General features: G+C 40.5%; 1 protein-coding gene across 1 annotated transcript; it reads left to right on the forward strand.

The window, feature by feature from the left end:
- Window positions 1-144: 144 nt before the first annotated feature.
- On the forward strand, window positions 145-13,644 carry nox5 (NADPH oxidase 5). The gene is made up of 17 exons (XM_004070143.4): window positions 145-241; window positions 2,195-2,330; window positions 3,241-3,391; window positions 3,497-3,707; window positions 3,897-4,134; window positions 4,914-5,067; window positions 5,329-5,501; window positions 5,577-5,759; window positions 5,901-6,033; window positions 6,366-6,508; window positions 6,570-6,773; window positions 7,447-7,491; window positions 9,175-9,299; window positions 9,581-9,665; window positions 9,740-9,839; window positions 10,379-10,545; window positions 12,118-13,644. The coding sequence occupies exons 1-17, from the start codon at window positions 195-197 to the stop codon at window positions 12,247-12,249; spliced, it is 2,427 nt and encodes an 808-aa protein (XP_004070191.2). The 5' UTR covers window positions 145-194; the 3' UTR covers window positions 12,250-13,644.
- Window positions 13,645-14,141: the final 497 nt, after the last annotated feature.

Here is a 14,141-nt window from a genome sequence, read left to right on the forward strand (position 1 = left end):
TGAAGTTTGATTTTTAGTTTTCCTTTTCATTTCTTCTTCGGCAGATTTCACTATAGCTTCATCATGCTGCTAAATCTGCTGCACATGCAAAAAAAAGTGCTCAAACTGTGTTCAGCGTTAAGTGATGCTGGGGTGGGGTTGGTGGGCGGGGGGGCTTGTCCTCAGCAGCTGACACCCCCACATAAGAGGAGAAGATGAAGAGCTGCAGCATCCGAGCTGAAGACGACCATTGTAGGAGCAGGTAAGTCTGATGTGAGCTCGGGTTTTCTTTGCTTTTCTGATATCTCACTGATCAGATGCTTGTTCTGCCTTCAGCTTTAGTTTGTGTTGCTTGTTTTGCTCATCAGAGGAAATGTTAGTTTGAAGTTGAATATTTTCCTAGACTTCTCAGAAATGTATTAAAACTGCATTTTTTTAATCTCTCAGTTCCAAAGCCCACAGGATGTCCATTTCCTCATGCTGTTCTGGTCTGACAAAAACAGCCTTATCTGATGTTTTTGGCTTTGCTACCATCAGACTATATGCACCACTCCACCCTTAGATGTGTTTTTCTTAGCAGCGTGTCTGAATTTGACCCCCTGAAGTTTGTTTTTTCTGCTTTTAACTCACAGATCCAGTGATAGAAGTTCCATTGTGAATTCGGTCACAGTCCAGCAGTTCTCTCTGACTGGACCATGTCGAGTTCATCCTGTCCGTGACCCATTCTCAGGATTTGTGTTCTGAGCATTTCTGATCCATGGGCGAGTGCTGAACTTGTTCTGACCCGAAGTCTCTTCAGAAAGAGACTTTTTTTGTTTTAAGGGTTCGCTCAGCTTCTCCGGACAATCTGGAATTTTTAGAGTGCTACTATTGCCAACTTTAGTTTTGTTGGTTACACCACACAGCTGTCTGCAAGATCTGCAGCATCACCCGAAAAAACTAAACTGAAGGATTGAGAACTCTATCTTCATACTTGCACCAGATATTGTCTTTTTATTCCATTAATTAGATGCTGGAACATGTTCTACAGCATCAGAGGGTTATAAGTCAAGGTGTTGTTGAACACGGATCAAGAGCAGAAGTTAAGGAGCTGTAGACAAGTAGACCAGGTTACCTCTGAAAACAACAGATTCTGTCAGAACCACCTTTCCGTGTCCGCTGATGTCAGGTGGGATACTCCACCAGATTCTTCAATTATCTCTGATGGACTATGCAAAGTAGGGAAGAGGTTAGCATCCTCACCTCATGGCGAGAAGGCCCTGGTTCAAATCCCAGCTGTGTGGATTTATGGGTTTACCCCAGGCAGTACGGCTTCCTCACCACAGTCAATAATATGCAATGCAGGTTCGTTGGTGAATCTGAGGCTTGTGATGGACTGGCAGGGTTTGCGTAGCAGTGGCTAGGATAGGCTCCAGCAACCATGTGACCCCAATAATCAGTTAAATTGATTTCATATCAGTTTTGTTAAACAGCTAAGATGTTCTGGAAACTACAAGCCAGTAAAACACTGTGTTCAGGTCTGTCCTTCCAGGACTTGGCGTGTTGTATTTCTTGTCTGCAGCTGCCATCTCCATAGCAACAGCCTGAAAAGCAGAAGGACGAGCAGCTGTTCCTGAAGCTCTGTAAGACGCTTAGAGAGGAAATCCCACAGGTTCATATCCTGTTTTTCAAACCCTGCTGCTGTACTAGTTCTGAACCTCTGTGAAGCCGGTTCTGTGTGGACCTCGGAGCTGAGCCTACTAGAAACACATGTACGACTGACAAAGCTCACAAAGAACAATGAAAAACCAAAATGAAAAGTCTTATGTTTTCATACATCTCTATGCTTCAACAAACGATTCTCATTTAGTTTTTATGGTTGGGTTACGGCAGGTATGTGTTCTATTTGACAGTTTAATATAAAGTAGGAATTAGAGCTTCTGGATTAGAAAACAGAAGAATTATGAAAATAAATGTAGCATATATTAGAATGAGCGGAAGAAAAATGAAGTTTAGATTCTTTACGGAATAAAGACTTGTCAGTTTGATGCTCCTTGTTTGGGTTCAGTTGTTTTATTTCAGCCAAAAACACAACCTTTGTCTCCGCCAAACATCAAAATGTAATTCAAGATGAATGATGGAGAAGAAAATGACCAAACTGATGGTTGAGGAGAGCCAATCTCTGAATCAAACATTCACAAGGATCAAATGTTGTGCTTGTTTCTTCCGGCTGCAGCGGAGTGTCCTGCATCATGAGTGTGGACGAAGACGCTCGCTGGCTGGAGTGGGTCACCAAACAATTTGAGAGCATTGCAGGAGATGACAAAGAGATTAATCTCTGTGAATTTAAAACTGCTCTCAAAGTAAAAGAGGTAAGATCAGTCCTTTTTCTGAGGACCAAAGAGTTGTTTCCTTTCAGACCAAACATTAAGGGTGAAAAAATGAAAAAAAAAAAAGATGGGTTTTGAAAATTCATGTTTTGTTTGGTGAAATATGGTATGAAATATGTGTGTAGGCTGCACAGCCGGAACCCATACCTTATGATTGAGGTTTTAACTGACAACTAAAGAACGGGGGGGGGGGGGGGGGGGGGGACGACGACAATAAAAGCTCAGAAAACTGAAGTCATTTGAAACATGGGGGGTTTGTCCGGGATAGAAATCCTATTCCACCAATTTAAGGTACAGCACTTCTAGATATCAGTCCCCTATTTGGATGTTTTGGTAAGGTCGCCTTTTTTTTTTTTTACTTTTTCGTTTTTTAGTCAGCAGTAGTTTTAGTCTGTTTTTTAACTTTATAATACTTAGTTATTTTTTTGTTTTTATACTTTTATATCATTGTTTTTATTATTATTTTATTATTATTTATTATTTTTTAATTCTTAAGTCTTTTATTTGTTTTGTGTTTGTTGTGGCAAATGGACCTTGTGTCTATAATAATAAAGCTTCCTAAATACATAAAGAAAGTTAAGCTTAAAAGCTCCTTTGGCATGGTTCTTCCAGCTTCTGGGCGTTTGTTCAGATTGGCGAATTGGCCTGCTCACAGGTGGATGTCATATTCATCATGTTCATATGGCAAAGCTACACAAACAACTGCTTATGCAATGAAACAGACAATGTAAAATAAACAGGACTAAAAAAATGTAATACACCATGCAGCAAATGAGAATCCATAAAAAATGTCAGACTGCCCTTTGACAAAATGACAGCCAGCAAACAAACTTAATCATTGTGAAGAGATCAGATTGATTGAGTTTGATGTTTGCATTTTTCTTTTTTGTAGTCTTTCTTCGCTGAGCGTTTCTTTGCCCTGTTCGACTCGGACGGCAGTGGATCCATCAGTCTGGATGAGCTGCTGAAAGCTCTAGACCTCCTAATCCACGGCACTGAGACTGACAAGCTCCGCTTCCTGTTCCAGGTGTACGACGTGGACGGTCCGTTCAAATACAAACGTTTCACCCAGCCTGTTTCATGATGAAAGATAATTTAATGGCATGAGGTATGATCTACTTGAACAAAACCTTTGTTCTCACTGACAGGGAGTGGCTCCATTGATCCAGACGAGCTGAGAACAGTTCTGAAGTCATGTCTGAGCGAAAGTGCCATCTCCTTGCCGGAGGAGAAGCTGGACGACCTCACACTAGTTCTTTTTGAGTCGGCTGATACAGACAACAGCGGCTCCATCACGTTTGAGGAGCTCAAAGAGGAGCTGGAGAATTTCCCAGAGGTTATGGAGAACCTTACCATCAGGTTAACCTCACGCTTGCTCCTGAACTAGCAAACATCAGATAAAGCGTTGTAAGCCTATGGAGTTTTGGTTTAGTACTAGTAAATCTGGCTTTGACAAACCTGAATCTGCAAAAGAAATGTTTCTTACTAAATAAAAATGTATTTGAGATAAATGCAAAACTACACATGCTTTGCTTTCCATTTCTGCAGTGCTGCCAACTGGCTGAAGCCCCCTGACCTGGACCAAAATAAGCATCAGACCCCTCGGTACCTGACCCGAGCCTACTGGCAGAATAACAGTCGGAAGCTGCTGTTTTTATTCGGATACGGCGTCCTCAACCTGCTGCTCTTTGTCGTTGCCATGCTGCGGCACAGCGACGGCGGTGTCTGGCTCATGGTGGCCAGAGGCTGTGGCCAGTGTCTGAACTTCAACTGCACCTTTATTGTGGTACGGCTGCACGATGCCTCTCCGAAAGCAGCAGATATGAGCTGTTGCAGAGCTCTGGTCTCAGATTTAAGAAAAGCCATGTTGTTTTTGTGCCGATGATGTCAAGGAAAACTGCAGAAAGTTTTCTTATAGCACTATTCAAGTTCAAAATGTTCTGAAGAACATTGCAATTAGTTTAGAAACACAAAGTTTGTGGAGACATCATGAATGCAGGTCTTCCAAGAACTGCAATTGAAAGCAACCGCACTGCTGCTACCCCTGAGTGGGCTTTTGTTTTTCAGTTATCAGATTTGCTGAAGCCTCTTGATGTAACTTAATTCTATATGAACACTTTTTAACTCATTTCTATTGTTACAGCTTTTTACTATTAGCAGTTTTTCAGCTAAAGATTGAATTCAACAAAATGAACAAGGAAGTAAATGTCTTTCTGCTTTTTCCTCAATGCCTGAATTCTTTGTTATGAAGCTAAACTTCATGGGTTGAGTGCAGCAGTGCCAACATCTTCCTGTTACGGGACGGGGTAGGAGTGTTGTGTTCTGTCATTGTGCATGTTTATTTTACAACAAAACCTCCAAAAAAAATGCTTTTTAGCCCAAGTGCTCAATGCTTTTACTCGTTTTTTCTAACTGTTTTGGTGGACTGATGGCACAGAAAATGTATGCTCTTCCACCACCTCTACTTTCATCTCTGGGTCATGAGTAAGACCACGCCCCCCCTCAGATATTTTGCTGCTGTGAGGATAACGGCAGGATGGTATTTTCTGCCCTGTCTGTGTTCAGGTGTTGATGCTGCGCCGTTGTTTAACCTGGCTGAGAGCTACCTGGGTGGTAAGAGTCTTACCTCTGGACCAGAACATCCTGCTGCATCAGATCGTCGGATACGCCATCTTTTGCTTCTCGCTGGGGCACGCCATCGCACACGTTGTCAACTTTGGTTCGCACACTTACAGAACCTCCACATCAAGACTTACATTAGGATTAGACTTAAATTTAAGATCTTAGTTCTGGATCTTGTGACTCTTTCGTCACATTCTGCGGGTCTGGATGATTGGACTCCCTGAGACAGACCTCCCAATTAAGATTATAACCTTTTCTTGTTGATAAATTTAAGATTTGACGTCCAGTAAAAAGATTGGATCCAGCCTTGAACCTGGTCAGCTGATGTTGACCCATGATCTGGTTGTGTGTGTTTTAGCCAACCTGTCACAGCACAGTGAGTTCCTATTGTGGGAGTACCTGCTGACAACACGGCCCATGATAGGTTGGGTGAAAGGGACAGCATCGCTGACGGGGGTGGTGCTGCTTCTACTCATCTGCCTCATGGTGCTCTGCTCCAGCACCTTCGTGCGACGCAGCGGACACTTTGAGGTCAGAGTCCAGAAGAGTGGGTCTTTTGAGGAAGTGCATAGAGAAGAATGTCTTGTTTTAATGGATCTTCCACAGGTGTTCTATTGGTCTCACCTGTCCTACATCTGGGTCTTGATCCTACTCATAGTCCACTGTGCAAACTTCTGGAAGTGGTTCGTGGTTCCAGGTCTGCTTTTCCTGTTGGAGAAGATTGTAGGAATCGCCGTGTCCCGCATGGGCGGTCTCTACATTGTTGAGGTCAACCTTCTGCCATCGAAGGTGAGGAAAGAAAACATGATGGACAACATCCCACTCAAGTCACGTTTCCTTCAGGAGTTTGGAGTTAAATGCAGTTTGAGATCTGCTTTGATGCCATCAGACGTCCATCATCAATTTTTTTTGAAATTTTCATGTGACCAGGTGACTCACCTGGTCATCAAACGTCCTCAGTTCTTCCATTTCAAACCTGGAGATTACATCTACATCAACATCCCAGTGATAGCCAAGTATGAGTGGCACCCGTTCACCATCAGCAGCGCTCCAGAACAGTCAGGTACAGAAGTCCCTGCAACATTTCTTATTCCTTTTGCAATTTCTGCTCCGTTAATCCAGAACAGAGATGGAATGCATCTGCATCGGAAATCCCAGTGGATCTAAAAAGAGGGTAAAGATCTCTGCCCCTGCTGCAGGAAAGCTTCACTCTAAATAACTGACCCTGAAAGTTCCTCTTACCGGTCTTTAATCAGCTGTTCTTGTGTAAAAAACTCTGAAATATTTATCACTTTAATCCAACTTGTTTATAACAAGATTTCCTTTTTTTTAAAGTTGTTCTTTGTTACTCTCAGTGGTTAAATCTGTTTTTATCTGCTCACTCTGGAACTACAGACACGCTGTGGCTTCACGTTCGCTCTATGGGCCAGTGGACCAACCGTCTGTATGAATATTTCAGGCAGACAGATAGCATGGAGCTCTGCAGTGGAAGACTGGCCACCAGCTTAAAGAAGCGCAGACAACAAGCCAAGGCAGAGGTAGAACCCAAAAGACCTCAGGCCTTATTTTGAAAAGTTCAAAGCTATTTGTTTTTGTCAGCAGGACCAATTGTTTGGGTCTGCGAGTGCTGACAGAGCCGTGGCATCAACTGAGGATGAATCGATCGAGCTGACAATGTTCCGACAAAACGGCTTTCACTCCGGAGAGACGTCATCTTTACAGTCAGGGGCTCAGGGCCTCGTGGAACATGTGATGGACGAACCAGGTCCAGCAGAGGGAGAAGAGGCTCCTTCACTCAGAGAGGTCAGGTTTTAAAGCTGCAGGTCCCTCCAAGTAAGGGGCAACCCAATTCTGGTCCTTAAAGTCCCACTCTAATCAGATTTTGATCAATTTTCAAAGCATTCCCACTCCTGGTAGTCATTTAATCATAATTATTTTTACCTAAAATCCAAAAACCTGTATTGTTTTCTAGGTCATATTTCCTGCAGAGCAGCAGGAGTTTGTCAGAAGTTTGCCAGAGTTGTGGGCGGGACTGTTGGTGCAGAGCAAATCAGAGAGCTTGGAGCAAGGAGGAGCAGGGAGTTTGTGGCCCACCCAGCGTATTTTCCATGTCATAATTAAGCTATTTTCCAAATGCCCTTTTCTTGTCTGCTCCTGATTCACTCCAGTTTTAACAAAGAAATACTCAGAAATGCAATTTTATGCTTTGTGTTCTTTATAAATGCCCTCCATCAACAGAAAAATGCCACAAAAAGTTGTTAAAAACGTCAAAAACACAATTTCCATTGGAGTGGGTCTTCAAGCCCATTTTTTATACAGTCTGACATTTGTTGTTCTACCTTGCTGCAAACTCCATTAATGACCCAAAACTAATGAATTGTTTCTGTGAAGAGAAGGAAAATTCAGGCTCTTCACCGGCTGCCCCCAGAATTTGCCCCAATGACCTTCAGTTCTTCCTGTGTTCCTTCACCTGCAGGTTTCAGCAAAGTTTGCTGAGAACCACAGAGTCTGCAACATCAAGGTAAAGAACTATGGAAGCATACATGTCTCATAAATCAAAATAAAAGTTTATATTAATTAAGTGACAGACTGAGCGGGGTTGTAGAAGAAGAAAAAAAGCAGCTTGGCTAGTTTATTTTTATTTTTATTTTTGAGTCAAAGAACACAGCTTTATTGTGAAAATTAAAAAAAAGCATTTCCGGTATTGACTTTTATTATGAAATACGAGACACATATGCATCCATAAAGAACGTTTTCAGTCTGACAGCTTGTAACTATAGCAACTGTTTTTGCGATTGTCAGATTTAGACAAACTTTTTATTGCTGGTTGATTTCTTGTCTGCCTGAAATTGTAACCTTTCATGCTGAGGGACTGCAGCGCCTCCTACTGATGGAAGAAAGCCATGAAAAACTTTAATAAATATTAAGAATTGCTGCTACTTGGTGGATTTAAAGAAAAAAAGTAGTACGTTTAAGACAAATACGGCTTATTGCACAAAACTAAATGAGACATTTCAGTTTTCTCTCAGCACTCTAACTGACTGACCTGAATTTTTTATCAGCGCTATACAGTAGTGTTACAGTTTCTCCATCTCAGCAGCTTCTGATTAATGATTCTATAAAGTAATATTGGCACAAAACGTTCTGCTGCAGCCAGCCTTTCATGATTTGGAGAGGGAGACAGAAAACTGCAATCCAGTCTGCTTCATGAGTGGTTGCAGATTTTTCAGCTTTCTGCTCTGATGATGGTAAATCTAAGAGGTCAAAGGAAGCAGACTGGATTCAGCAGCACTTTAGATCTGATGAAGATCAGATTTGATGAAGATTACTCCCAGATCTTATTTGATATTAATATTAGCATACTGATGGATCTGATATATGATCTACACTTGGACTGGTGAGATATAAACAACTCTAAATAGAAGTTATGAACCAGCTTATGAGAAATAAGTTTAAACAAAAAGGTTGAATAAAGCATAATAGGGTGTGACTGTATAAGTTCAGTTCCTCCCACTCCTCATGTTATTCAATTAAACTCTTTTAAACAAACTTCACTTTTGATGGATTCATTGTGAACTGTAGTGTATGGATACGTACAAATATGTCTATTTATGATTAAGAGTAAATTTAATGTCATCATTTACATGCCTAAGTTTATTGACATACATGGATGTGTATCTTCTTTTACTCTATAATCTTTTATTTTTCCAATAAAATCAAGACTAATCATTCAAAGTTTGACATTATCTATGCATACGTGTATTTTTATTTTGTTTGTCTTCTTTGGTAATCTTTTTCTGTTTTAATAAAAAAAATTCCAAATCCAGGATCATTGAGGAAATCGGACGTTGATCAGAAAAGAGCTTCCCAAAATACACAAGTGAATGTACCAGTAGCAAATAAGTCAAACCGCTTTACCTCGCTTTGTACTCATCAGACGTTGGCCTGTACAGCATATTTTTCCACAAGAATTCACTACAAACAACAATGCGATTGGCCACTTTGTTAATTTCTCATATTAGTAACAATAACATAAATACAAATCAATTTTCTTTTCTACATGGTAAGGTAAGTCTTTATGGCATCTACTGGATTGTTGTTGGAGAGATATTGACTCTAAGTGTTGAAGGTTAACTGTCAGTGTCTAATACTGTGAAGCTGTAAGAATCCTGCAGTTACTGCAGGGGTGTCACATATATGTCAGTGTTATGTAGATGGACCGTATGGAACGCCAACTCGACAGATTTTTACTTCTGAGCACGCCGTCCTGATCGGAGCAGGAATCGGCATCACACCTTTCGCCTCAATCCTGCAGAGCATCATGTACCGGTAAGAAAACTGATAAGGTCCACAACCTCGCCCTCCCCTAAGAGCCTCAGAGAATGAAAGGTTTCACCTGAATTTTTCCAGATCAAACATCATTGCAGCGTTTTTAGAGAAGCGTCTGCTCATCAGCCATGAACCTGCTTGAGCTCATTTGATGTACTATACAGTAGTTGTTCAGTTGGAGCTTGTTGCTTGGATCATTGCAGACTTCAGACCTCACTGTTTCTCATGACAGATAAGCAAACCTACACATGTAAATCTGAGATGCTGCGTGATCTCCACAGATATCGCCTGAGGAAGCAGAACTGTCCGAGCTGCAACTTCTCCTGGTGTGAAAATCTCAAAGACAGCGACATGACGCTCCGCAAAGTAAGAGCACATAACCGTGCACGCAATTCAGAGTTCCAAATTGCAGCTCGACTGAGTCTGCTTTCCCACTGCAGGTTGACTTTATCTGGATCAACAGAGACCAGAAATCCTTCGAGTGGTTTGTTAGTTTGCTGACCAAACTGGAGATGGACCAGGCTGACGAGGAGCCCGAGGGTGAGGAGGACTTTGCAAACTAAAGGATGAAGCAGATCTTAGAAGACTATGAATTTACTTTAACAAAGCTGGGCTCAGTTAAAAAAACAGGGAAGTTGAACTGATAGGCTAAAACTTTGCAGGTGCTGAGGTACCATCAGAACTGAACCACAGAGCAAAAACCTGAACTGAAAAAAAGGAGCTGAAATACAGAGAAAGAATGACAAAGAGCTTCACACCAGAAAGAAGGTTGCTCAACATTTCACCTGCTTTGCAGTAGTTTATGGTCTTTATATTCAGGAAAATGTTGTGATAAGTCAGTTAGATGAACAGTGACTCAATCAAATATTTTGTGCATGAATTGTGCACGAAGGTTGAAACTTTGAGGAAGTGAGGAGGAGATCATGATCTGACCTGTTGGACATCATGGTGTCCAACAGTTCCAAGAGGACCTGACCTCAGACAGGGTTGTCCAAAAAAAACAATTCTGATCATTTGTCGAGTGATCCTGGTTCTGGGGTCTACTGGTGCCCTTTGCAGCTCAGTTTTTATGTTTGCAGGACGTTTCCTGGAGATGCACATGTACATGACATCCGCACTCAGCAAGAACGACATGAAGGCTATCGGCCTGCAGATGGCGCTCGACCTGCTGGCCAAGAAAGAGAAGAAAGACTCCATCACCGGGCTGAGGACCAGAACCCAGCCAGGGCGGCCGGAATGGGGGAAGGTGAGGTTCTGCTGCCAGAGATGCAGGGATTTGTTCTTTCAATTTTTAATTATTAACAATCAGAACTTGAACCATGGAACAGCTAGTCGGGTATTGAATCAAACAGAGAAAAATATATTTTTTTAAAACAGTCAAAGCTAAAACAGTGACGACGCTGATTCGGTGGGTCAACGCAAATACTTTTTTTTAGTTCCGTGTTTTTCAACCTCAGACAAACTGACACTTCATTAAATGATTGGTCTCCATCTGACACCTCAGTTTCTAAACAAAAAGACTTTTTCTGCCTTCAGACTACAGACTTTGATGCTGAATTGAAGCACAGCCTTGGTTTTAAGGTCCAAATCTGGTTTACAGGAGTTCTATATTGAAATTTTAATTTAGATTATTTATCCATCCAACCAGCTTCTGAACTCTCTGCATCCCTTTCTGGGTCACAGGGTTTCTGGAGCTTGTCCCAGCTACGGTTGTGCAAACACCGAGTTCACCCTGGACAGGTCACCAGTCTGTTGCAGGACCTAGATTATCCAGATTATCTAAAATCTTGTAGTCTCACAGGACAAATGATTCAATACTCCCACCCACCCCAACCTTGTAGAACATTTTTACTCTCATGTCAGGAAACTGCAGATTGTAAGGGGGGGGCAGCATCATGCACCAGATCTACATGTTTCAGTGTTCAATAAGTGAAACTCACGCTGCTACTTCCAGGGATTAGCATCAAAATGCAGGTTTAAAAAGGTGCACAGTAAAGAAACAAACAAACAAAAATACATTTTGATGGAATCCATTGATCACTTACTTGACTATAGACTATAATGGAGCACAGTTAAAATAATCATTTATTTTATTTAGTTCAATGTTTTATATCTTTTTATCTTCTGCCTACAGATAACTTTGGTTGTAAATAGGTTCTTCTTAAAAGTTTTAAAAAAATGAATTAAATAAAACCTTTTTGTTTTATGGCTGTGAAAGACTGCATTCATTTGAGAAACAAAAGACTTTTTTTTACTGTGCTGCAGCGGATTCTTTTTTTTTTCACAAACAAAACCTCAGCTGCAGACTTTTTGTTAGTTCAGAGTAATTGTGCGGTTCAGCCTTGGAAACGTAACACAGTATGAAGCTGGATTTTACAAAACGTTTGAACTGATCTGCTTAAAAAGAAAACAGAGATTCTCATTAACAGTGGAAGGGCGGGAATCTTTACTTTAGTTGCCAAATCAGAAGAGATGAGTGGGCAAGCACAGCATGACATCTTTGATTATTTACTCCAAGGATGAGACATGTTTCAGCCAAGATTTCTACTGAACTTATCACAACAGCAAATGGAGAATCTATGGAATCTGTTGCTTAGATCGCCCTCTGCTGGGTTTGCACTGCTAAATCCCAGTTCTAAATAGATGTACCACAAAAACAAGCAGGATTATAGCTACGGAAGATGTGTTACATTAAGTACCGGTAAGTGAAAAATCTGGCTCAGTCTGGATCTGATTGTTTTGTTTTACTGACTTGTGACACTCAGCTTTAAAGTTTGCAGATTTCTGCTCTCACAGAAGTTGTGTCTGTGTCTGTCAGGTCTTTCAGAAGCTGTCAAAGGAAAATAAAGGCAAAGTTCATGTGTTTTACTGTGGGGCTCCGTCTCTGGCTAAGGCCATCAAGGCTCAGTGTGAACGCTTTGGCTTCAACTTCTACAAAGAGAACTTCTGAAGATGTCTCTTTCACAACTGTGGAGTGTGTCTATGAGTGTGTCTTTGTGAGTGCGGGTCTGTTCGTGCACAAGTCTTACTCACTCCAATCATCTTCGGATCTATTTTCAATGCTTTCCCAGTTTTCTTTTACTTATGATCATGCGATTTTTAGCCAAAATAATAAAAAAAAACCTGTGTCATTTTCCAGGAGATAGTTTGTGCAGAGCGGCAGGAGTTCATCAGAAATTCACTGTTAGCCTGTAGCAGTCCCGCCCCCTTTCCCATCCCTAATGCAGAGCGTAGAGGTTGTGGCCCGCCCAAAGTATCACCTGCGCCACAAAACTCCTTTTCCGATCGAATTTTTTCATCTGCTTCTGATTCACAATAAAGAAATACTCAGAATGCAATTTTGAGCTCAATTTTCTTAACATATGTTTTCTATCATCAGAAAAATGAACATGTCACCAAAACACCAAATAGAACATTTTTGTTTGGAGTGGGTGGGTTTTTAGGTCAAACACACATCTGGTTTAAGTCAACAGGAATACTAAACTATACCACTTTAAAAAAAACGACTAATGAATTTAAATATATATATATATATGTTGTGAAGTTTTGTTTTAGGATTATAAACTCACCTCAGCTACAAGCCAACTTTGTGTTTTAAAGGGAAGGGGGAAAGGTGGATTTCTGGACATTTATGAATGCTCAGATGTTTTAAGCTTATTGTTCCTGTCTCCAGCTTGTGTGTATCTCCATTTATCTGTTTCTGCAACAAACAGCCAAAACTGAAACAGTTCCAGAGAAACCCCTGTTTTCTGGAGAAAAGCCTCCAAGCATCAAAACGTTTTGGGTTGAAAGCATACAGGCAGGAACAGTTTCTTTTTTTTTTTCAAGATCAAAAAAAATGTTTTTTCTGTTTTCTTCTTTTTTTTTTTTTTTTACATTGTCCTGGCTCAAAAACCTTTTTTTCCCCACCTGATATGCTTTGTCTGCTCTGGGTGGTCCACTCCAGAAGACCAAGAAAAGCCCTGGACGAAGCTCCTGGATGTAGATTTGTAACCTGCACAGCTGTTGTTTTTTTTTTTTTTTTTGGTGTGTACATCATTGAAGTGTACATCAGATGGTAGAAGAACAGAGGCTCTTGTTTCTCTCATAACTGACCTTATTATCTGACATTTTGAACGCTTTTGTTCCAGGTTGTGTGGAATTTTTAAGTTTAATCATGTTTTCAGAAAACCAACATCAAGAGCATCTTTACTTTATCGTGGGACATTGCTAAAAAAAAAAAAAAGCAGTGATGTTAACCTGTGCTAGCTGGTGAATTATGTATCTCAGTTAATGTGTCTTTATGTGATGTTTAGTGTATGACCACTCATTTATTTCCACAGTAATAAAAGCTCTTCTAAAAGTTCTTCTCTTGGATTGAATTGATCTGTGGTGCTCAGATCAGGAGGCTTTGTTTCTTTTCAAAAATTATTTCTCACATCAGGATGGAGTCAAATATCTTCAAGATGAAGAAGTGATCTAGTACAGGGGTCTGCAACTTGACCATCGGGAGCTATGAGGGTCTTTTATCCCTCCATTAATATAAAAGACTAATGAGAAAAATGCAAACAATTTGAACAAAAATTGGGTTTGTTAAATAGGTTTTGTTCATTTTGCATAGAATTTTAAAGCGGTGATCTTATATCAATAAAATTTAACCATTTCTTTTAAACTTTGATTTTTAATGTAAAGATGTTTACAACATACTCATACATAGAATATGGAGATGCTATAAATAGAATGTGTTCATTGTATATTATAATGTTCATTTTTAAAAAGTACATGAGTCAGGTTTAAATAAATTTTACAAAAATTGCAATGCAAATTGAAAAGATAAAAAGTAATGTATAGTCAGGCTTTAAA

This window comes from Oryzias latipes, chromosome 6, assembly GCF_002234675.1.
Source record: "Oryzias latipes chromosome 6, ASM223467v1".
NCBI lineage: Eukaryota > Metazoa > Chordata > Actinopteri > Beloniformes > Adrianichthyidae > Oryzias > Oryzias latipes.